General features: G+C 39.3%; 1 protein-coding gene across 1 annotated transcript in view; it reads right to left on the reverse strand.

Annotated features, from left to right (window-relative positions):
- AGBL1 (AGBL carboxypeptidase 1) overlaps window positions 1-26,777 on the reverse strand; it is a gene marked incomplete at its 5' end in the record, with an annotated part of 506,902 nt that overhangs the window by 15,267 nt on the left and 464,858 nt on the right. The window contains one exon of the mRNA XM_027083140.1: window positions 17,768-17,776. Within this exon, the coding sequence (XP_026938941.1) occupies window positions 17,768-17,776 (9 nt within the window). The remainder of the gene's footprint in view (window positions 1-17,767; window positions 17,777-26,777) is intronic.

The raw sequence follows: 26,777 nt of genomic DNA on the forward strand, positions 1-26,777 counted from the left end.
AGCAATCCCACTACTGGGCATATATACCCAGAGAAAACCATAATTCAAAAAGACACATGAACCCCAGTGTTCACTGCAGCTCTATTTACAATAGCCAGGTCATGGAAGCAACCTAAATGCCCACTGACAGACGAATGGATAAAGAAGATGTGGTACCCATATACAATGGAATATTACTCAGCCATAAAAAAGAACGAAATTGGGACACTTGTAGAGACGTGGATGGACCTAGAGACTGTCATACAGAGTGAAGTAAGTCAGAAAGAGAAAAATAAATATCATATATTAACGCATATATGTGGAATCTCAAAAAATGGTACAGATGAACTGGTTTGCAGGGCAGAAATAGAGACACAGAGTAGAGAACAACCATATGGACACCAAGGGGGGAAAGCGGGGGGGGGGTGGGGGGTGGGATGAACTGGGTGATTGGGATTGACATGTATACACTGATGGAGAAAACCAATATAAGCAGGAAGAGGGATTAATATCCATTAGGGCCTGAAGATTTATATGTGGCTAGAAGTTGATGTTATGATCCAAAAGATATCATATAACCAAAAGTAATATAACAACTTTATATTCAATTCAGCAAATGAAGCCTGACCAAATGCAGAGAAAAATCATCATTTAGGGCTTAAAAGAAATGAGATTGCTGTGTAAAACTCTCATATTGAGTCAATCAGTAAATTAAGAAATAATGGTTAATTTTAGAATGTTTTAACTGAAAAATCAGTAAGAAAATTTTATTGACAGCATTGGATTATTAATACAATTAACCTTAAGGGAATAAAAAAAAGATTATGTCTTCATCCTTCTAGAACTTCACTCTGTTTTTCAGCAAATGACACCCACCCAATTGCAAATATATTTGAAAAGCTGATATGTGCAAATGTTGTTTTTTTAAAACATGTACGTAATGAGAATGCATGGTGAGATTTGTTTCTTTGGTAAATTTTCTCAAGAAAATTCTTTTTGCTGTGTGCAAAGCATTGACAGAATCCGTTGTCCAAAGCTTCAAGTCTAGGCCCCAGACAGTTTGGCCTTGAATATGCCTCTTGACCCAGAGGCAGGCAGGAAGCGCCTAGTCCACTGATACTTGGAGATCTTTTTAGATGAAAATTAAGAAGCCACTCTCCTTCTATCCTGCTCACTGCCTAGAGTAGAGACTGACATTTTCTGCAGGGAATCCTCTTTCCTGTGGGTGTAAGTCTAAACAACTCTGGTTCTGCTCACCAGATAAAGGGAAGATGCTAAAACCACATCAATCCAAGAGCTGCCGAGCGGTGACTGCAAACGGTGTGCCTGTGGCTTTGTGATTCCCCAGGGTTCGCGTCTGTGTAGAAAGGCCTTCAGAATCCATGAGCAGAGAAGTAATAATAAGAGCAATAAAAACAGTAACAGAGCTGAACACCATCAGGCTGTAATTGCTCTGGCATCAGAGCAAACAGTCCTCCCGTCGGCCCATGCGGCTTTGATACCCAACTGCTCAGGAGGGAACAGCTGGAAATCCCAGCAAGCAGGCTACATGTTAGCAGACTTTGTTCACTTCAAACGGGGAGAAATGTTTTATTTTTAATGGAACTCTTCCTGTCAGTCTTGTCTTCTTCCTTCCTGCCTCCAAACTCCTACAGCCATCTCATTCTTGCATGAGGGGGAGTGTTCAGGTTACAGCCCGTTGATGGCAAAAGAACTGGGATGTGTCCTCAGGCAGAGAGACTTACAAGTTCAAGATGCAGCAGCAGGTAGCAGGAGATAGGCGCGTGCTGCTGAAATTCCAAAGAGAAGGCGGTGGATGCCATACTCAGGAGAGAGAACACATACTAGGCATGTAGCTGAGGATATATACCACATCCACCACCTTCAGGACTAGATCACAGAGTCCTGGACTTCAGCAGGGTCTTATTTTAAGAAAACTAAAAGTCTCCCTGCTTCAAATCATCTCCATTAATCTGACAATTACTCAGATGCCTCTTATTAATAACTTTAAAATAATATCCATTCATACATAAAATAACACCAAGTCTTAACATTGCTTATGAATGCCTCACTGCTATTTGGCCATTCAGTGGAGGTCTGGGGCTGACAGGAATGAGATACAGAGCAGGTCAATTCTGGAAAAAAAATCAGAAGTCTGGAAATCTTCAGGTTTTCTCTGAGCCTCTTGAGGGCAGGAGTTGGTAGGAGGGATTGGCAATAAACGAGGCAAGGAATTTTCTTCATTCAAAAAGAAAAATCCTGACTTCCTTCTGTCTTTATACACATTCTCCTTTGCTTTCTGTGTAATACAAACTGCCAACCTGGCCTGCTTGTACAAAAGGAACGTTACCATAACCCATTCATTGAATCCACACGATAATTGGGATTACATCCCAAACACCCTCCTCCAGATTTATTCATTGAATGCAATGAACTAGGTAGATCTCATGACTTCTAGCTCTTATGCCATAGAAGTTCAAATCAGAAATATTCTGTGAAATATGTAAATCGATATTTTAATCTTTATTCAAAGGCAAGTCTTTTTCTAGTCGACGTTGGTAGTGGATTGGAAACTCGAATGAGGCTGGGACTTGGAGAGGGAGGTACAGAGCATTGCTTCCTTCCAACTCATTTACTGCTATTTTGGGTACCTCCAGTGTTAGACGCAAGGAAAGGTCATACAGGAGAAAGATCCAGCCTCATATGGTGGGTGCAGTTACCCTCTGATGTGGAGGCCATCTGGGGGCAGATGTACAATTGCTGTTCTTTGGATTTTCCTATCAGGGGGTCTTCTCACTTTCTTGACAGATAGCTCTCCATTCCAGGTGGCTGCTTGAGAGCCTGCTACACAGTCCCTAGAGAGCATTTCCTTTCCCACATGGTGGCTGGTGTTTCTTTACCATTCCGGATGGCTCAGCTGGATGTGGCCTGAGGCGGCCCTTTGCTGTCTCCCTCTTGCACAAGCCACTCATCTCTGAGTGTCTCCCTCTTGCACAAGCCACTCATCTCTGAGCAAACACACATGCATCCTTTGCCCAGAGAAATGATCCCAACCTAACTGGGTCTCTGACTCACCATCAAATACAGTTATTCAGCATATTGCTTTTCCTCTAGATTATGGGACTACAACCCCAATGCACTATGACTCCCAAACTCCAGGGGTCACATATCAGGCTATCCCAGTGATCTCAATGAAGCTACTCCTCCAGGCTTGAGGCAGGTAAGGGGAAATGGGGTGGAGTCCATGTGATTTTATCCAGATCAACTCTCTTTCTACTCTGGCCTCTTTCTACATTCTTGATCTGGCTAACGGGGTCAAAAGTCATGGATTGGATGGTAAATATTTCCTTTGAAAATTCCTATTTTTTTCAGCCACTCTTTTTAGTACTGGGTAGTATATATACCCGGAAACTTCAGAGGTAATTTTCACACCCAATTACACAATGGATCCACTCTAATACTTTGTATTTTCTATACAAGAGTATAGAAAGGGCTTTGCACTGATTTTCCCAGTCTCTTGCACAAACTTATTTATAAAAAATGGAGTATTTAATGATGTTGAAGACCGCAGGCTCTGATCAAATGGAAGCAAGATTATGATTTTTCAGGATGACTAGACAAACAATTGCTTATCTCTATTCCTCTAGCCATTGACTAAATGATTGTGCAGACAAATCCCAGTCCACAAAGCACTTGTAGATGTAGCTCATTTTAATTCTCCTTTTACTCTCTTTATCTCATATAATAAAAGGTTGAGTTTTTAAAAAAACAATGATAATTGTGTGGACAAATATATGTGTAAATATTACATTTTAAAGCCTACATGCAATGACAATGTAGAGCACTTTGATCACCTCAAAGGAGAAGCCTTATTAATCATTCCCTTGGTTTCCAAACTAAGTTCCTTAGGTAGGACCAGCTCGTTCTTTCCCTACTCAGATAAACTGTGACCTTCTCGGGAAAGGGGTTATACCCTATGAATGTGTCTGTGCCTGGCTCCTCACTCAGACTCCGGGACTGATTAGACACTGATCAATATTTGCTGAGTAAAAAGTGAGGCTTCTACTGAATATCTTCTATCAGGCATTTTGCTGAGAACCTTCTAGGTATTATCTCCAATTCTCATCACAACCGCATAAACGATGGTGTTAACATTTCCATTTTACTACCAAGACTAGAGCATAGAGCAATCACATATCCAGCCAAAAATCACACAGTTGGTAGTAGCAGACCTGGGATTTCAACCCATAAAATTGTCTGACTCTGAAGCCAAGTGTAACAACAACAATACCTTTCATGGTCAATTTAGGTATTAGGTTCTTCATTGATAGAAACACTGTAGGATTGCAACCGAGCAGGACCCTGTGGGGTCTTCCTGGGACAGACCACCCCCATGTCCTCTGCCTGCCTCTTGTCTATAGAGAAACTTTAGCCAAAGAGAAAATTCAATCAGAGAAGTAAGAAAATGCAAAAACAAAGGAAAATAGTCAAACAAGACAAAATAATAATAGTTTAGTCATTAAACAAAGTAAATAACCCTTAGTTCCTCCTCAAGGGCTACAGATAACATTCGGAGCCATATCCTGTGAGCTGTTTTGTAGATACTGAAACCCTGTCCCCAACCCCCAGTGGAAGAAGTTAACTACATGATGACCAACCTGTAGCCATGATATAACAACTGGCCTCAAGGAAATGGGAACAAACTGACCTTGGAACTGAAGACTAACTGTACTTAAAACAATCAAGATGACACTGATCAGACTAACATGTGACCCAACTTCAAGATGACTGTTAGAGCCAACTGTGCTGTTCTGCACGTGGCCCCCTCCCTCTGCCTGTGCACCCCTGACACTCCTCTTTAAAAGCTCTTGCCCGCTGATTGGCAGTTAGGAGTTGGTTCTTGGACACAAGTCCACCTTCTCCCCAGGTTGCTGGCCTCCTGAATAAAGTAACCTTTCCCTTCCTACCAACACTTGTCTCTCAAGTATGGACTTTCCAGCAGTGAGCAGCCGAACCTGAGTTTGGTAACAAGGTGTGTTCCTGTTGGGTTCATTCATTGATTCGTTTGTTCATTCACTGTTTACTCTTTTAGACCTTCATCATACTGTTAGTGAGCACTGTGGTAGATTATTCAGGGCCCAATCCCACACAATAAAGTTACTTATTGTCAGCTTAGGCATAGGCTTGAGTTCTTTTTTACCAGAAGGTCTGTAACCCTAATGTATCCCTTCCTACTTAGACACTGCGAAAATAATAAGAAAAATGCTATAAAATAGTCAGTGAAAAAAAGAGCAGTCTTCCTGTGAAATGATGTCTGCAAGACATGCAGTTCTGAGGTGAAATATGAAATTTCTGCCTAATAGAGTAAGAATTAGATGTCAAGACGGAGGCAAGATGTGTATTCTCTCTTTGGAGGGAGGTTTAAGGGAGAGGGTGGGGGATGGCATACTCTTTTGGTCAGCCCAGTCTCCAACAACTGTACAATCTGGCTCCCAGATGCTTCACTGCAGGTTGCAGCTACACGCTCTACATCTCAGCAAGCATCCATCCAGTTGGAAAAATAAAAGGCTGTTTTTCCTTACTTAGAGCCATCTTCAGTGTCTACCACCAACTACTTTGGAGCTTTCAGCTACCCTAGCTACTGAGGACAGAGAAAACAGGAAGCCCTCTCACCATGAGCACGGCCTTGCATGAAGCTATTGGTGACTATTTCCCCACCTCCTGCTCCAGTCTCTCTTCCTATATGTTGAAGTGGGGTGCAGTGCAAGGCATAGTAGGCTCAAATCTGACTTTTCTTAGTAAGCCCTGGGAACTTATCTGCTCAAGGGGGGCTTTTTTTTTTTTTTTTGAATATGGAGTATGGAATGACTTGTACTGCAATCTGCTAGCTCCAATTCTCAGAAGAAAGTCCCAATCAAAATTCTGTTACACTAGCAATAAGAAGACCTGGATTATAATTCTGGTCCCATCAAAACCTTCCTGTGTGATTTGAGGCATTTCTACTTTCTCTTTAGACTTCAGTTACCACATTTGTAAGATACAGCTGGAAGTTGAGTTCTAATGGCCAATTCTAATACTCCTCCCCGTTCTAGCATTCCATGAGTCACCTCGCCCTGCCCACATGGAAAATTGCTCTCCTTAGTGTTTCTATGACCACATTTAAAAAATCAAACCCCAAACCCATGGCAAAATGATTAGATTATTAGTGGGGGTGATAAGGCAAAAGTCAGAAATATACTTCAGCCTATGACCTCTATCTATGGAGTTTCTGTAACCACACACCCACATAAGCTTTGAATTAAACAATCCTGGATAAGGTCAAGACTTATGATTCAAGGTAAGAGTAAGTCTACAAATGAGAAACACTGACTAGAACCAAATTCCAGGAGGCCTCAAGAGTTATAGTTATAAAATGGGACTCATAATCTCATTTTGTGAGAAGCTGTAAAAACTCAAATGAGATAAGAATAATTAGTGATAGAAGCATCTGGGATATTATTGAATCATATTATTTAGTCCAGGATCAGAACAGACCAATAGAGATGTCAGTATACGTTAGTCAGTAAAAACAAAAACAAAACAAAAAAACACTACTAGGGCTCATTCAGACTTAACAAATGCTAAGATTTAACAGTAATTCATTCAAAAATGTATAGTAAATTCCTTCCCAGTGCCAGACATTATTACATTGTTCTCAGGCTGAGGACACAGCCCCTCCCCCCTCAGGGAACCTGGTATAGAGAAGTTATGTTAATAATTGTTTCATTATAGTTTTGAAAGTGCTGTGACCAAAAAGCGCAGAATGCTATGAGAATACATTAAAGGGACTCTAATCCAACCTGGATAATTATACTGATCATGTTCTCTTATATATATAAATATACTATATGACATATATATAAATATAAATATACTATAGACATATATATGCTATTTACATTTATAAACTAGATAGATACATAGATAGATAGATAGGTAGATTGATAGAAATGACATAGAAATAGTAATAGTGATAAAGTTTAATCTTAAACAATTCTAAAGAAGGTTAAGGTAAGATTATCTCTGAACCCCCAATAACCAGGTCCCCTGACCCTACGCCCAGGATGCTTCCCACCAGGACATCATAGCTGCTAGCTCACTGGAGGCCTTTGCTCCCTATTTCCCTTTGTGTTATATGCCCCAGGTCACTGGCCCATTTTATAAACCCAGAAGTAGGAGATTTAACAAAGATGTGTTTTTTTCTATGATATGAAGTCCAGGTCACCAACTTCAGTTTGGGCAGAACAAGACCACACACAGATGACACTGTGCTTACCCATATATAATGGAGTATTTCTGGAGGAAACTATTAACCATGAATCTGAAAAAGTGACCTCCATTTAGCAATAACACCAAGTCTTTCCTTGGCATTTTTATATCCTACTGTTAGTCACTTTTCCAACCCATGGGGCAATGGATTTCCACTCTAAATGTCACCTCTAGTCAATACGTATATATATATATATATATATATATATATATATATATATGTATATATACACACACACACACACCATATTTTATGCATCTCAGTAGCTTTACACAGGCATTGTGGTTCTGCCCTGAGGCTGGCTATAAATAAATTGACAGTCTGGTTTCCTACAAATGCTGTCAGAGAAGGTTCTTGTTGAATACTAATCACAAAGTCTCATGAAATGAGAGAAGCTTGTGTCAAGAAGCAGGAGGAAACCAGCATTTACTGAGGCTGGAAAACCAATTGGCCAGAGGAACTCAGTTGGCCTTTGGGGCTTGTACAGTTGGCCTTTGGGGCTTGTGCAGTTGGCCTTTGGGGCTTGTGCAGTTGGCTGTGTCCTAGCTCAGTTTCCCTTTCTCGAAATACTTCTGGGGACCAGAGAAAAGGCTGCCTAGGCCTTAGCGGAAGGGCTAGGATGGATAGTTGAGCATATCAGCAAAAGAAATCAAACTGATAAATGAGGAAGGTGAGGGTCTCAGAAGCAGCAACAGTCGGTATGAGAGGAACCAAGTGATCTTCAAAAGAAATAAGTTAAGGTTCAGGGAACCAACAAAAACTAGCAGAAAAATACCCAAACTCATCAAACAAAGACCTCCGTGACTTGAGCTATTACACTGAAAGTGCAAAAACGGGCCAGGCACCAAGCTTCGTGCTCTGTACGATATTCCACTACTTCTCTTAGTTGTATCTATAATATATAACACGATATGCATGATCTATTATACATTATATATGATGTATAACACATTACATAACATATATTTATATTTATAGCAGCCCAATGGGGGTAAGCATTTTGTCCCCATTTTATGGATGCTCAGGAAGGTGAACCAACTTGCCCATTATTTGAATTGTCCCCCTCATCTTTCTGCCATATCATACTTCGGGCCTATAGGAATCTCTTGCTCCAGTCACACGACACCTAAGCCATAGGTTCCTCATGATGTTTATCCCAACCCGAGCCCCAGCTCCCTACTCAATGACCTCTCCTCCTAACTGTCCAAATTGTACACCTTCTTGCAGTATTTCCTGACCACTACAAGGTAACAGTGACTTTCCCTCTCGCCAGGAACAAGAATGACCATCACAGCAGCAGCAACTGCATTTCTTGAATATCTAAGAACACAAGTGCCCTTTCTAACTTTCCAAATGGTGTATGTTCTTTTTATCAATATATATATGGACTTGATGGTAAGAGAGCGCCTCCTAAAAGTTAGATGTGTCCAGAATTGTACACAGTATAAGATGCTTCACAAATACGGGCGGGGAAGAAGAGGAGGAAAAAGGAAAAAAAAAAAAAAAAAAAAGAAGGGAAAATACTGATTATGTACCTCTCAATGTTAGTTTGAAGAAACTTAAACATTCTTTATTTTAATGTTTGTATATTTTCCACTGAATACTTACTAGTGAAGATGTAATTGCCCATATTGGTACTTAGAATCCAGCGTCAGTTGGCTACTCTGGTTTCTGTCTTCCAAATGTGTACTCAGTTATGCTCCAACTGCTGGGAAACAGTGGGAGGGCAAGCTGCTGATAGGTGCTCACAGTTCAAAGAAATATGAAAGGAAGGTTTGTTTGCATTCTCTGAACACCTGTACCTGCTGGCTCATGATTTTTCCAGGGAAGAATGCATTTCAGAGTTTGGGATCAGCCCCAGATTCGTCCCACCGGATACATTCGGAATGACTGTCAATTGATCCAATAAGCCCTTGCCTCTGCACCCTGCCTGCACCTTCCCTTATGGATGAATGCATCACCTCTCCTGGTAGACTGTTAGTGGGAGTTTTGGTTAACACAAGCCACCGTCAACTGCTTTACTATAATGCTGCTCTGAAAAGGAAAAGCTGTTGAAAAGATGTTACATTCCAACAGAGCAAAACCAGATGAAAGAGAGTCGAGAGTGGCAATCTCTTGGTGCCTGTGGCTATATGAAGCTCCTGTCTGATTTTGATGGTTACTGGCATCATTAGTCAAGGGAAGGCTGTGTGTAAAGTTTATTTCTCCATGACTGCCTGACTTGGCAGGGCCAGGTCATCAGGAAAGCCCTACCGTGAAGGGGACCAGGAGGTCAAAGACCACTGCCCACCCCCACCCCCCACCCAAAGGAGAGCTGCAGTGACACCTAGAGGAGAAGGCTTGAAATGGAAGGGGTCACCAAAAAGTTACCCTGACCCATACCATCTCCTACCCTCTAAAAATGTAAGTGGGTCCTACAGTGAAAGCAAAAAAAAAAAAAAAGCCAATACAAAACCAAAACTAAAACCCTATGATGTGCTCTATAAAGCCTTGATCAGGGTCCTGGGACTAATGAACACCAAACATCATAAGCTATTTCTTTCAAGGAAGAAACGCTAAATACAAGATCATGGGAAGCCAGCCCACCGATATGTTTTCGTTTGTTTTTTGGCCCACACATTTCTTTCCTAAATGAAATTACTCACCCATGTAATAAAAATTTGAAGACTTTACATTAAAATAGATATTTATCTTATATATTTGAAAAACAGGAAGATCTGAAAATGCATGTCTGCTTGCCAACAATTTGGTTGAGCTGTTGGCAGAGGGCTGGAGACTGCAAGAAAGGCATATATCTAGATGACCAAAGACCCCTACACAACATTTCCCCTCTCCCCTCCTTTTCACTCATTCATGTCATCTACTTGGCCCCTAGAGACATCTGAGCTGTGGCTCCGAAGAAAATGTTGGCGTTTGGATTATCAGCAAAACCCAGCAGTCATTCTGCCAATGATAAAATTTTCCCTATGAAAGGACTAATATTCTAACTGTGGTTTCCTCTTACCTCCGCTTTGGGACAAGCTTTTTATCAAACAGCTCACATTTATCGGTTCTAATCTGTTTTCATTTATAGCATAGACTAATTGCAGCTCCCTCATAAAGTAAGAGTTGGGAAATGTAGCTGAAAAAAAACTAAGCTCCAGGATTTAGTTTTGTTTTGCGTTCTGTCTCTGGGAGCCTCAGACACTGTCTGGTTCTGGCCCAAGGTGATGGCACTTATTCATCTGCAGCTGATGACCATCAAAAGGGAAAATCGGGCTTCCCTGGTGGCGCAGTGGTTGAGAGTCCGCCTGCCGATGCAGGGGACACGGGTTCGTGCCCCGGTCCGGGAAGATCCCACATGCCGTGGAGCGGCTGGGCCCGTGAGCCATGGCCGCTGAGCCTGCGCGTCCGGAGCCTGTGCTCCGCAACGGGAGAGGCCACAGCAGTGAGAGGCCCGCACACCGCCAAAAAAAAAAAAAAAAAGGGAAAATCAACCTGATGAAAGAAGTGTTTTAAATTAGTTCCTCCTCCCTCATACTCGATATGCCAGCATGCGTCTCTTCCATCTGGGAACCCAGACACCCCGTGGTCACTAGGGGAGCAGCAGAGGAAGGGTGAATCAACCCATTAGGGACAATAAGGTTAAAACCTTGGCACTTTTATTAGCTTTGATTTGTGTTGCTTCCAGGGCTCAAGTGCAGGGTTTATAAAAAAGAAGCAAGCAGTTAGAGATTGTGTACTGCTCCTCGCTATGTTTTATATCCGATGTCTGTAAAAGTTTTATTGGATTATTGGTAGGGTGTTTATTTGCCTCAACACCAAAAGTCCTGCTAGGCCTTGAGAATAATATAGAGAGAAGGGGCTTTGTGATATTACAGAATGTGGGAACAAGTGGTAGGTGGCAACGCTCTGGGTGGCAGGGAAAGGAGAAATGAGCAGTCGCTAAAGTGCACTGTGTATGGACCATAATTTAAGATGAGGTCACTGAACAGACGTGGAGGGAGCCCACCAAGCCAGCGCTAACTATTCCTTATTTGTGAATCATGGACCCCTGGGATATTTGTGATGATTTAAGTCATTTGGTTTGCAATTGAGGGGGATTATGGAAGAAGCATGTGAAAAGGCCACTTGGCAATATTCCAATTGGTTGATGGGGGAATGAGCCTTTAATAAAAATAAAATGAAAATACATTCTCATGGATAAACTTTTGTAGGCTCTACACCAAGGATTCTCTACCTCAGCACTTTTGACATGTGGGCTGGAAAATTCTTTGTTGTGAGGACTGTCCTGTACATTGCAAGGTGTTTAGCAACATCTCTGGCATCCACCTGCTAGATGCCAGTAATATGCCTACCTAGTGAGGACAGCCCCAAATGTCTCTAGATAGGGCCAAATGTCCTTGGCGTTGAAGAGTCGGGTGAGGGGCAAAATTTTACCCTGGTTAGACTTCTGCTTTACACAAACTAAAGTGTGTGTGTGTGTGTGTGTGTGCGCGTGTGCACATGCTGGGGAGATTTAATGCAGTTACTCATAAAATTCAGAGAGAAAACTCCAAACACAAGAATTATAATTAATTCCCTCAAAATGAGTCTCAGAATGGGGTCCCAGAAATTAAAGTTGGGAGATTTTTAAGAAAGGAAAGCAAATAAGCAGTCAATAGAGCGCTAGCTGTAGGTAAATCTTACCCCCCAAAAGGCTTCCATCTACAACCTGACCTGTGAAATACGAAGCACTTACACTGCATCCCAGGGTGTTTACATTGATCCCGAGACAACATCTTTCTAGAAGTTCTAAGCCAAGAAGGATAAAAACCTCCAGTAGCCAGAAAACGTTTTTGTTTTTGTTTTCATTTTGCCTTACAACATTAAAGCCTGGTTCATATCTTCAGATCTTCAACAACAACAAAATTAAGAGGCAGAGTCCCTTATGTTTCTCTGTAAGAACCACAGAAGTGGGCATTGATTTTGTCCCCTTTTTCACTAAGTGGAGTATGTCACAGCTACTAAAATCTCCCGGGTTGCTTGAGTTGAACAAGACACGTGGGGAAACTGGTTTCCTCTAAATATTTTCTGTCAATCTTTTGACTCAAAATAACATTTAAACTGGAAGTGCACTTTGGTTTAAGCACAGGTGTCCAAGTTACTCTTATGGCAGAGGTTTCTCTTTTATCATATCGGGGAAAAAATGGGGAAAGATAGTGAAGATCAGCCATTTGTTAGACTATCTCACACAATGAAACTGTTCTAAGCAATTAGAGTACAACTGAGTCAGAGAATGTCAATTTCCATGAAGGTGTCTACGAAATTCTCCAAATGTGATCCATGTACAGCCCACACCAGAGCCATGGGATGACACTGGTTAAAAATAAATAATCCCGGGCCCCACCACCAGATCCACCAAATCAGGAACCCCAACGCTGTGGTCTGATGAGATGCATTTTTATCAAGATAATTTTATGCTCATTAAAATGTGAAAGCTACTTAATTGGGTTGTAGGTTGGAGGAACATAGGAAAGATAGGAAAGGGAGTCTTGAAGATACTTGAGTGAATAATACCAGAATTTCCTTCTCAGAAGCAAGCCGATTTGAGGATTTGAACCAAGAAGTGCTAGGGGATTCACTAACTACAAGGTTTTTCAAGAATCACTGCTCTGCCAATGAACTGTGAAGTCAATGAAATCCGCAAATCTGACTTACTTGGGATTTATCCTTGTCAGATAGCAGTATGGGTAAGACTAACGGAAGCCTACAGAAAATTAGATGACACCTGTATTCAGAATCCAAGATGAGGGGACTTGGGAAAGAAGAATCCAGATAGTGTGCTGATCTACACGCCTGCCAATCTGTGACTCAATGTTAATTATTGGTGGGCCACAAATCTGAACTTTACAGGCATCTTGCCTTAGAGTTTTTAAATTCAGGTGTTTTTTTTCTTTGCCCTTTTTAAAGTAGTGGCTTTTTGTTTTGCTTTTGTTTTCAGATAATCTCATGTGGAATAAAGAGAAACAAGAAACAGGATGCTCAAGCTGGAAAAAAGGTATGTTGCCTTTTCATACTCTGGGGAGGCTGCAATTCATCTGTTTCCAAACATCTCATAATGACATTGGTTTACAGAAAGTTAATTCCCTTTCATAATTATTCTAGCTAAAGGTATTACCTCCATGGTGTCAGAGACCCAGGTTCTCAATAACATAAATGCATGTAGCGTCCATTGTCAAGGTTATGGTCCCAGATGACTGACACATGCCCTGCACATTCATTTGATTGTCTAGAGATGCTCACATGGCCATCCTTAATTAGAAGGAAGCTGGCAAACAGTTTTTATTTCTGTGGCTGTGTACCAAGCTCAAAGTGGGAGAAGGGATTCTATTACTATTAAGGAATGGAGAATATTTGAGGAAAACTAGCAGTCTTTTTCACAAAACTCAATGCCCCCAAAAGAGAAATTGTACATATACTCTAGCTCAGTGGTCCCCAACCTTTGTGGCACCACGGACCAGTTTCGTGGAAGACAATTTTTTCCATGGGGTGGGGGTGGGGGTTGGTTCAGGCGGTAATGTGAGCGATGGGGAGAGGCAGATGAAGCTTCGCTGGCTCACCTGCCGCTCACCTCCTGCTGTGCGGCTTGGTTCCTAACAGGCTGTGGACCGGTACCAGTCTGTAGCCCAGGGGTTGGGGACCCCTGCTCTAGTCTATTGGGAAACCAGAGTACGTTAAAATGCCCATGAAAAAAATGTTGAAAAAACACAATCCAGAATAATTGTTGTAATTTTTAAAAATCTGACGTATACTGTACATTAAAAAGATAGAAGGAAATGTAACAAAGTGTCAATTTTCTGAATATACCTATTTTTCCTTACCGAGTCTAAATCCTATGACCAACCATTATAATCACCCACTTGTAGATGTTTTCAGCTCTGCTTTCCTTACCACCTCTTCCCCACCTGCTTCCTTCCAAGTCACTGAATATAGGAAGGGAAAACATAATCACCCTTCTGTCCGGTATCACTTTCAACTCACGACCAAAACGTTCATGAGTGCTGAAATGCTGCCAAATTTAGAGTATGTTTCTCTTGCCCATTTATTCCTTCAGACTCCTGTTGAACCATTTCTCACCTTTTCCTTTTACCTGAAACTTCCAACAAGTCTTTCCGGAACATCCTCATTCACAGCTGATCATCTTTCTACCAATTTCACTGACAAAATGGAAGCAATCAAAGGCGATCTTCCAAAAATCCTCAGGATCCCTTCTACCCATCTTCAAGAATCTATTTTCGTGCACGTTGCTTTCCTTGTGTTACTATGAATAAACTCTCCATGACCCTGCCTCATGCTAATCCCTTCATGGATGCATTAGATTCCCTGTCTTCACCCCCATGCAAAGACATCCATCCAACAATTCTTGCCCCCTCTTCTACATTCTCAGTTTCTCTTTACTAGATCATTCCTATCAGCATAAAAATGATATTATTACTCTGTCTTAAAAAATAAAAGATTTTGGACTTCCCTGGTGGCACAGTGGTTAAGAATCCACCTGCCAGTGCAGGGGACACAGGTTCGAGCCCTGGTCCGGGAAGATCCCACATGCCGTGGAGCAACTAAGCCCATGAGCCACAACTACTGAAGCCGGCGTACTTAGAGCCCGTGGTCTGCAACAAGAGAAGCCACCACAATAAGAAGCTCGCACACTGCAACGAAGAGTAGCCCCCGCTCACCGCAACTAGAGAAAGCCCGCGCACAGCAACGAAGACCCAACGCAGCCAAAAATAAACAAATAAAATAAATAATTTTTAAAAATAAATAAATAAAAATAAAAGATTTCTTGGTGTCACCTTAAAAAACAAAAAAGGCCCCAGACTATGCTCCCATTTTTCTATTCCTCTTTGCAACAAAACTCCAATTCCTATTTTATTCTAGCAACCCCATCACTCTACCAAACCCCCTCCAGTCACTCTGGCCACCTTAGCGTTCCTCAGGAATTCCAGACATGCGCTCACCACTGCACTGACTCTTCTTCTTTCTGGAATGTTCTTCCATCACATATCTGCATGTCTCACTATCCCACATCTTCAAATCATCAACCAAATATCACCTTCTCAGCAATACCCCCCACCTACTTCTCCCCAGATAATCCCAAACCCTCTTTCCCTTCACCTATTTTAATAACATTTATCACCTTTATATAATCAATATGATTCATATATTACACATATTCATGTATATAATATACAATGTATATTGAAAATTGAACAAGTTATAATGTCAGCTGCATGAGAATAAGGATTTTTTTCTATTTTGTTCATTGATGCAGTTTTGACCCTTAAAACAATGGCTGGCATATAGTTAGGGAATTAACAAATACGAGACATGGGTGATATTTTTGTAATGTTTTCATATTTTAAATATTTTCTACTTTACAAATTATCTTTAATGCGTCATTATGTTATCTATATAGTGAAAAAAATGGCATATTGACATTGAGATATTTAAATTCTTAGTTTTACTTCTAGCTCAATCAAATAGTAGACTTTTAATATTAGATAAATCAATTAACTTATCTCACTTAGTTTTTATTTTTTAATTTTATTTATTTATTTATTTATTTGCAGTACGTGGGCCTCTCACTGTTGTGGTCTCTACCGTTGCGGAGCACAGGCTCTGGACGCGCAGGCCCAGCGGCCATGGCTCACGGGCCCAGCCGCTCCGCGGCATGTGGGATCCTCCTGGACCGGGGCACAAACCCGCGTCCCCTGCATCAGCAGGTGGACTCTCAACCACTGCGCCACCAGGGAAGCCCTAGCTTTTATTTTTTAAGAATACTAGTTTTGGTTATCTGAGCTGAAGAAGATCATGTAAGAGAAGGCAACAAAGCAATGTTCAACTATATAAATTGTATCCCTATCCAACTACTGGATAATTAAAGGTTTGTTTTTTTTTAAATGTATCTTTTAGAATGTATTTTTATATTTTAAGAATGAACAAGTAAAATCTAATTTCTTGACACCTATCAAGCCCACACATTAAGGCAGAATATTTTCATGTTTTTCACTGTTACTTATTTAGTGATGAAAAATGGTATGATCAGGTCATAGCACTGACTAATCTCAAAACTGAGATGGTGATCCCCGGATCCCTATAACATCACACAGGACTTTATGGGGGAAATCTCTCATTGGTGAGATTAGCTATATTTTTGTGGATGGTCTTTCATTAAAAAAAAAAAAAAAAAAAAAAGACTAACCCAAACTCTGGGCTCTCAGTGTGGGAAGGGAACAACAGAAACATCTCTTTCCTCTCAGGGAAGGCTGGGGCCAAGGAAAAGTAAACAGAAAGATGTGGATAATGGAAACAAAGAAATAGAAAAAACCTTTTCTGTGAGAAACGGATGAAGGAGACTGGATAGGGCTCTCAAGTTCAAGAGGACTGTCAAGGGTCCAACATACCTATTTCCAAGAAGCCTGCTAATAGACACTAAACTGAAATTAACAAAGCCAGACAGAAGGAAGCCCTCCCTTTGGAGTTTTCACTGCCTTCAGGCAAGTCAGCATGGCTCTCTGCAGAACTATTTACTTTGGAATTACCCATAATGCTTGACACCATGATAATTCCCTTCTGCCCTGATGCATACTCTACTGACAGCATTGAAACTCTGTCAAAGGGAAAAAGTAAATGATTCAGCAAAACTGTTGTTACATAAGACAGGGAAATAAACATCCAGGAATTCTGCTACATGCCAAGATACGTTCCCAACCTGGCCAGGAAAAGAAAGCGAGGATCTTACACATTCAGAGGAGTTAGACAAAACGCTCCTGACTCAAGCAATAAAAACGCCTGACTGACATGTGGTCACACGTCAAACATAAACCTGAAATGCAATTGGAGGAATTTGAGGGTTTTTTTCTTTTTCTTTTTCAAAACTTTGTCGTCACGGCCCAGAATTCTTCCTGCAAATACTTTCAGTTTTTGGTGGTACAGTGAAAATAGCATTGACCAGAAAACCAAGATTTTAACACAGGCTCTGACACCCCTGAACCAAATACTTAAACTCTCTCAACATCATTTCTAAGATCTGTATCTGAGTAGATAGGTTCATATCTTCTATAAAATCCCAGGATGTTTTGTAGCTTTCATTTTTTTGAACTATCAGTCAACAGTATCCTTGTGGCTTTCGTGGAAAGAGCATACTTTAGGCAATTTACCAAACTCCCCTGAGCCTCAGTTTCCCCATATGTGAAATGGAATCACAGTGGAAAAGGTACTTCTCAGATTTTAAAACTTAGGATTAAATCACAATGCATGCTTATCTTTCACATTTTTTTTTTAGTTTTGAAAAATTCAACTCCATAGAAAAGTTGAAAGAATAATATGACACTGTTACATCCTTCACCAATGTTTAACATCCTACCACATGTCCTTGCTATTTTCATACAGACACACACACACACACACACACATATGTGTATGTATATTACTTTTAGTGAACCATTGTAAAGTAACTTGCAGACCCTATAATATTTAACTCAAATATATCATCACATCATCTCCTAAGAGCAAGGAGACATTCTTCTATATAACCATAAGACCACTGCACACTCAAAAAATTTAACATTGATAAAATAATATTAACTAATATACAGTGCATATTCAAAACTCTCCAGTTTAATCATACACTTGGTTGCCATAGCTACTGACTCTCCTTTACTCTAAAATAATCCTTCAGTTTTGTATGTTTGCTTCTCTAGTGCCTCACGATATTGACTTTTTTTTTTTAGCATTCAAGTCAATGGTATTATAAAACATTCCACACAAAAAATATGAACAAATCTCACAAACAGAGTTGAGTGAAAGATGCCAGACACGAGACAGTACAAAAACAGACAAAACCTATCTCTGCTGTTAGCATTAAGGACAGCAGTTACCTGTGGGGGTTAGTGACTAAAAGGAAACATGAGACTGAGTTATCAATGTTCAATTTCTTGACCTGGGTGCTAATTATACAAGTGTGTGTTCACATGTTACTTAGGAAATCAATTATTTAACTAAGCAATTATTTGTCATTAATAAATAAAAATTTATTTTAAATTTTAAAATAAATTAAAATTAATTTATAAATTATAATTTATAAAATCAATTAAGAAATAGAAAGAAATATAATGGAGTTGCTTTAATTCCCTACCTTCACTGTATAATGAATGAAGTAGTCAAAAATATATATGAATAGTGATGATTGTATTAACATAATTAACAAAAGTGTGTGAATAGACATATATTTAATTTCATATACCACAAATTGAAAAATGATTCTTTCTTTTTAAGCCTGAAAGGAATGGCTTAAAAATTGTGTCTATTGGGACACAAACCTGCATTAAGTTCTGCAAATTAGTCACTGTACAGACCAACGTTATTTGTTCAAGATTCAGTGAGAGGGGCTTCCCTGGTGGTGCAGGGGTTAAGAATCTGCCTGCCAATGCAGGGGACAGGGGTTCAAGCCCTGGTATGGGAAGATCCCACATGCCGCGGAGCAACTAAGCCCGTGAGCCACAACCACTGAGCCTGTGCTCTAGAGCCCGCGAGCCACAACTACTGAAGCCCGCGTGCCTAGAGCCTGTGCTCCGCAACAAGAGAAGCCACCGCAATGAGAAGCCCACGGGCACCACAATGAAGAGCAGCCCCTGCTCACCAAAACTAGAGGAAGCCCACACGCAGCAATGAAGACCCAATGCAGCCAAAACTAAATAAATTTATATATTAAACAAAAAAAGATTCAGAGAGAGTAGAAATTTCAAAAATAACTTTACAAAGCCCTAACCATAGAAATTGAAAGCTGCTATTCTAAGAGCCCATTGAGTCAAAGTTTAAATACATAATAAAATACTAAACTACTTAGAAACTATCTTAAATAAAAGTATTATAAATCTACATAATAAATATAAGCATACATAAATCTGTATCCTTAACACTTTGCTGTTAAATGATGAAAAATGATTTTTAATTATCAAGAATTTAGAAAAAGAATATAGAAGCAGTCTTAAGGAAAACAGGAGGAAATGATAAAATGCAGCAAAAATTAATTATTGGAAACTGAGAAACAGCAGACATAAGCAAATCTAAGAGCTAGTTCTTTAAAAAGAAATTGATAAAAACAACAAAATTGTAACAAGTCTTATGAGAGCAATTAGAAAAATGATAATATATGTAAAACTTTTTGCGCAGTACCTACATTGCCATCACTATTATTATTATTATTATTCAAAAAGAAAATCAAGGCTATGGTAATAGATATAGGGGCACATAGCAGATTAAAAATATGGCAACACTATACAAAATGTTGGCTAACATAATTTTAAGATAGGACAAAATGAATGATACACTTGGAACAAATTACAAAATGGACTCAATAAGACATAGGAAACCAAAATAGATCAATAGAAAAATATATTTGAAACACAGGAGAACCCTAAATGGTTTTAAAGTTAGATAATTTAAGTTATTAAAGGATGTCTTTTCAGTGAATATTGAGGTTGTCTCACCAACATCTTATCTTTCCCTCTCACTATCAACAGCCCTGAGAAGTGGCTTATCCCGTATATCCAGGGTGGGACTCTATTTTAACTAATCAAGGCAAAGTTCCTTTATTATCATGATTGGATCAGGTGACCCATCTAAAAGCCCATCAATTCATGGCATTTGCATGGCCAGAAAGTACAACTGACTCAATTCAAGACAATGAAACATAAAGCAGACAGTTTTTCTATGAAATTCTCAAAGAAGATACCTCCATCTTATGAGAACTTATAGAAGCCAGACCTCTCTCTTCCGAACTGTAAAGATGTGATGCCATGCAGGGAGCCAGCTTGAAAAGTTTGTCACCCCAGAATGCAGAGTGGAGAAGTGAAAAGAAACCAAATCATTGTGAATCAAACCAAGCCCCAAACCCACCCATCCTCCTTACCATTCTTGTACATAAGCACATAAACACATCTACTAATAAAACAGAACAAAACATTGTTAGTTTTCCTGTTGTGTGTAATATAAAAAAATAAAATAAAAATCATTCTCCTAGAGTACAGAGAAAGATGGTAGCTACTCAGCATTTCTGATGAAGGTAGTACAACCCTAATTATAAAACTGAATAAAGAAAACACACTGAAATTGCTAATGTAGAATGCAAAACCCTAAATAAAATATTACCAAATAGATTTCAATATGGTGTAAAGGGTAATTCACTAAGGCTAAATGGGATCTAGGCTAAGATTATAAACATGGTTTACTTTTAGTAATGTATTAATATAATATTTCATGACTGTAAGTAAAATTTTAGAAGCTAATCACCACAGTAATTTTAAAGACAAAAATTGAATGCTGGTTAAATCCCTTAGTGAGTTGGTGAATACATCTCCTTGCCGGAAGGATGGCACACCCTAACTCCACAGGGACGGGACCCTTCCAGACATCACAGTATGTATCTCTTCGTGTGTCTGTTCATTCACTCGTATCTTTCATTATATGCTTTATTATGTGAACTAGTAAATGTAAGTATTTTCTTGAGATCTGTGTGCCATCACAGCACAGCAAATAATCCAACCTGAGGAGGGGGTTGTGGGAACTCCTGATTTACACCTGGTCAATTACAAATACTGGAGGCCCAGACTTAGGATTGGCATCTGAAGCTGGGGGCAGTCTTGTGGGACTCAGCCCTTAACCTGTGGGATCTGACGCTAAGTCCAGGTAGATGGTGTCAAAATTGAATTGAATTGTAGGACACCCAGCTGGTGTCAGAGAATTTGTTGGTGTGAGAAAAAAACCACGCATCTGGTATCAGAAGTGGAGTGGTGTCAGTGTGTAGAAGAATCAGAGTTTCTCCTTTCAGAAAATAAAGATTTAAAAAAATAAAACACAAAAAGTATGGACCGTAAAGGCAAAGATTGATAAACCTGTCTATGTGAAATTAACAACTTGAGTTCATCAATGAAAATACATCACAAAGAGAGTAAAAAGTCATACCATAAATAAGAATATATTTGCGACACTTACAATGACAACAAGTAGAATAAAAACGGAGCACCTGTGATTCAATTAGAAAAACGTTTTCTAAAAAACAGAAAAATGAGCAAAGAATATGAATGTTTCTCAGAAAACATGAATAACCTCTAAACGTGTGAAAAGTGCTTTACCTCACTTAGTAATGAGCAGAGTTATAATTAAAATCACACTGAAATAATATTTTGTATTCACGCTGTAAGTAAAACTTAAAAAGTCAGAAACCCTAAGTGCTGTGCAAGGAAAGAAATAGAAAACTTTGTTCACTGCTGGAGGGGAAGAAGGCTAGAATAAATACTTTGGGAGACATTTTGGTGTTTATCCAGTAAAACTGAATACATCCATATCCCACTACTCAACAACCTGACTCCTCAATATATTCCCTAGAGACATTTTTACACATTTGTTCTAGGAGACTTGTCATCTACAACAATGTTCAAAGCAATATTGCCTGTAATTGCAAAATGACCACAAAAACCCTGAAAACAACCCAAATAGTCATTAAGAATATAATGAACAGATACAGTATGGAATACTCACTATACTGCAGAGCAAAAGAATTATGACATGCATCCACATGTCATTATAATTTAAAACTACAATATTGTTGAATGAAAGAAATTAATGACAAAAAGCACAGTGTGGTTTGACACTTATATAAAGTTCAAGTACGAGAAAAACTAAACAATGTATTAATTAGGAATACACACATATTTGCAAACTTGCAAAGAAGAGGAAGAAAGTGATGATCACCAGAGTCAAAAGGCTGGTTACCTTGGGGAGTGGGGGAGAGTTGTGTGATTAGGGAAGTCACACTGGGGTGGCCAAGTAGTTGCATTGGTTCCTTTTCCTAAACTGAGTGGTGGAAACTAGAGTGTTTATCGTTGTTCTTTAAACAGTTCACATACATTTTACACATTCTTTGTGAATATGTTTATATATTCTTATGTGCATAGAAAATATCTTAAAACAAAAGTAAATAAGTGACATGATTAATAATTTTGGAAAAACAGTTGACTATGGTGCACTAGGTATACAGAAGGAATACATTTATTTAGATGCCAAAAACATCAAATCTTAACAGCAAAGAACATCTTAAAAATGATTGCAATACAATAGTCAAAATGTTAAAGTAAGCTATCAAAGAGACTTTATCAATCAAGAAGGAAAACGTTAAGACCCATCAAAGTCAAGTGGGCAAAAGTCATGAATAACCCATTCACAGAAGAATAAATACAAAAAAGTAATAGAAAAAAATCAACCTCAGTAATTAAAAAATACAATTAAAGTAAAATGCAAGTATATTTCTATAAAATCAGCAGAAATTTTCAAATGATATGATTTGATGCAGTTGAAGGTAAGAATGTTCTAGACTCCTGGAGGAATATAAACTGGCAAATTCTTTCCAGAAGAATGCTTTGCCAAATTTAGAAAAAATATTTTAAAAGGTCATGCCATTGACCCAGTAATTCAACTTTTAAGACTCCAGAGGAAATAACTAGAGGTGTAGATGATGGCATATTACCAAATAATACCTGGAACATTATTCATATTAGGAAAGAAACTTAAATCTCCAAAATGTAGAGAAATGGTTACACATGTTACAACTAAAATTTTAATGGAATAATGTCACCAATAAATTGATATTTAGAAGTATAATTAATAACAAAGAAATTTCGCAAAATAGACTATAAATTCGGCAAGATATAAAATCTGTATGTGTACAGATAGCTATGCATACACGTATCTAGGTGTGTACATATACACACATTTATACAAAAGGCTGAAAAGAAGTATGGTAAAATGCTAACAGTGGTGTCTTCTATTTTATGTTTATGTTTTATTTCTAAATTCTATACAATAAACCTGATTGCTTTTATAATCAGAAAAATATAATATTTAGAAACCCGATTGACATTATATGTGACAGTCCCACTCTATAATGTTTATCATCCTAAATTTTACAGCAGAGAATTGATACACAAATGTATCTTTGGAAGGGATTTGTTTATTCTGCTGAGCTCAAATTCTAATGGTCAAGATGGAGCATCTATCCAGGAAAGCGTCTATTTTTGCAGATGGTGCCTAAAAGATGTGCTAGAGGATGATGATGATGGTGATGACAGTAACAAAAATAGCCAAGACATGTAGACAGAGCGTTACCATTTACACAGCACTTTCAGGCACATTATCTCTTTTAATCTCTCAGTCTAATGGAAAAATTGTCACAGCCCAGCACACATACCAGCCATTTGTCCCACCCCAGCCCAACATTTGCTATGGGGGAAAACAAGAAAGTAGAAGATAAGAACATGCTTTCAAGGAGTTTGCAGTCTGATTAAAGAAATAAAACCTGCACCCAATAAATGCTATGTGATGAGACTGAAAATATTAATATATGTGGGTTTTCCAGCTTCTCTCCCTCCCTGCCTGCTAAAGAGAACATGCTTTGCCTGCTTTGTTTATTCCCCTTCTCCACTCTCCAAAGAGGGTTCAGTGATTGCCAGACATTTCTATGCTGTAGCTGAATCTTTTTTCTGGATTTTTGTAAATCTAGAACTGGAAGAAAAGATAAACCATCTGGGAGATTGTTTGGGGAGATAGGAAGAGAGCAAGTTTAGCACAACCATGGTGTTGTGTATGAGTTAAGTGGGTGGTAGAAAAAACTGGGATTTTCAGAGGAGATGGTGTAGTGTAGAAGATGTCTGTCCTCCGTGATGTTTGAGAAACTGTAATAAACATTAACTTGAATGAAGGAGAAATCGTTTTGGGCTACCAGACTGTTTCTTTAACCACCACATTAATCTGAGCCTAGATCTGAGCTCAATATTAGGGTAACACTTTGGAGTCCTTTCTATGTAGAGGGGAAGGTACTTACCAAAGAAACTCCTCTTCCCTCCCTCTGCCGTGACAGTTTCAATATTTGCAACAGATTCTAATTCGAGGTCAGAGAGGTAGGTGGACTTCTAAGATGACCCCCCACCATGAGCTCCATCTCCTGTATTTGTGCCCTTGTATAATACCCTCTTCTTGAGTATATGCTGAGACTAGTGACTTGCTTCTCATCGACAGAATACAGCGAAGGTGACAAGATAATAATTCTATAACTAGGTTACAAAAGACAGTGACTCCTACCTTGCTTGCATGCTCTCTACTGCCTTCTCACACAGTCACATACATATAGTAGAGCTGCAACATCAGTAAAGCAAGAGACCCACATGGCAAGGAACACAGGGCAGCCAACAGCAGTGAGAAACTAAATCCTGCCAACAGCCACTGAGTGAGCTTGGAGGTGTTGCCTTACCAAGTTGAGCCTCAAGATGGCTATAGACCAACTGACCCCTTGATTGTAGCCTGTGAGAGACCCCTGAAGCACTGGATCCAGTCATCCATGCCCCGATTCTGACCCACAGAAACTAAGGTAATATATGTGTGTAGTTTTAAGCCTCTAAATTTGGTGGTCATTTGTAACTCAGCAATAGATGATGAAGCCAGTCACCTATCTACCTCTTCCTTCATTTTGTTCTTTCTCTCAGACATTCTTCATCTCTACTCCAAATCAAATCTCCTCCAAATCCTGACCCTCTTTCTAATGCAAGTTTCCCATTCAGATTGCTTAGACACTAAAGCTGAATGTGAGGAACAATGTGTCAGGCTGAAATAGGTCTCCAAGGTGGAGGAAAAGGCCATTTCAGCGATGGCCACCCACCAAGTCCAACAAACCCTCCAGAGCAACTGCTCTGCCCCCAGAGCTCATTACCTATACCCGCTTCCCCACAAGATGAAGAAACAAAATGACTACAGCCCTATTTCAACCCTCCTAATTCCAAGAAAGGCCAGGAGATGCAGATGGCAGTGAAAATCCAGGGCATCACCTCCTTTGAAAATCATTTAAAAGTGCCAGATCCCACACCATTTTCATTGAAGTATTCATGGAAATGATTAAGATGCGTGTAAGGACATTTTAAAACCATGCTCCTCTGGTAACCATGCAGAAAAACAGAGTAAATATTGACTGCTGCATCACATTTCTTTATCTCAGCTGGGCTACCAGCTGCTATGCTGGATAGCCCTTCTAGAGTGGCCGCCCCAGCAGTATTTATCCCAAAGAACAAGAACAGCTATGTGTCTCTAGCCTGTGCTACGTTGAAAGAGGATGGTAAGTAGCCCTGAAATGCAAGGTGTGAGGGATAGGTTTTCCTGTTCTTCCTCCAAGGTCAGGAGCAAGAAGCAAATACACAGTAATGGAAAGAAGACAAGAAAACCCTAAGGAGCAGAAGGCGAGGGGAACTAGGTTCTCTATCCAGTACAACAAATCGAAAATCATATTTCGTAATCACCTTCTACAATCTTGATGCTGTAGAGATTACAAATCAGCAGAAAACATGTCTACTGACTAAATGAACTCACAGTCTTGTCACAAAGTTAAGATTATAATATATGCCATATGATCCTGCAATCTCACTCCTGGGCATATATCCAGAGAAAACTAATTTGAAAAGATACATGCACCCCAATGTTGATAGCAGCACTAATTACAATAGCCAAGACATGGAAGCCACCTAAATGTCTATCGACAGATGAATGGATAAAGAAGATGTGGTACATTTATACAATGGAACACTAGTCAGCCATAAAAAAGAAGGAAATAATGCCATTTGCAGCAACATGGATGGACCTAGAGATCATCATACTAAGTGAAGTAAGTCAGACAGAGAAATATATATATATCACTTATATGTAGAATCTTAAGAAATTATACAAATGAACTTATTTACAAAGCAGAAACAGACTCACAGACATAGAAAACAAACTTATGGTTATCAAAGGGGATGGAAGGCAGGTGAGGGGGTGGGGGAGGAGGACATAAATTTGGAGTTTGGGATTAACATATACACACTACTGTATATAAAATAGATAAATAACAAGGATCTACTGAGTAGCACACTGAATAACACTCAATGTCTTGTAGAAACCTATAATGGAAACGAATTTGAAAAGTATTTTCAGATGTATATATATGTATATATATATGTACATATGTATATATAGATACGTATATATATATCTGAATTACTTTGCTGTACACCTGAAACTAATGCAATATTGTAAATTAACTATACTTCAATGAAATCTTTTTAATTTAAAAAAAGATTATAATATTAAAACAAGCCGTCTAGTATGATCCTTCTCTTTCACTCCCCACCCAATCCATACCCAAGTCTTTTCAACTTCACCGGCAAAATCGATGACTTCTTACCCTCCACCCTCGTTCCTTCTGCACTAGTCCAAGTCACCATAGTCTCTCCCCGAATGACTCCAGCAACCTCTTGCCACTACTTTTTTCCTGCTTCCAATCCACTCTCTGTATCATTCACGAGTTGTGGTTTTGTTTTGTTTTGTTTAATATCGCCAAAGGATTCCCATAGCACAGAATTGTTAACATGCCTGTAAGGCCCTTCAGAAT

The sequence above is a fragment of the Aethalodelphis obliquidens genome, unplaced genomic scaffold (assembly GCF_003676395.1).
Source record: "Aethalodelphis obliquidens isolate GAN/ISIS:26980383/991018 unplaced genomic scaffold, ASM367639v1 scaffold49, whole genome shotgun sequence".
In the NCBI taxonomy this organism is placed as follows: Eukaryota; Metazoa; Chordata; class Mammalia; order Artiodactyla; family Delphinidae; genus Aethalodelphis; species Aethalodelphis obliquidens.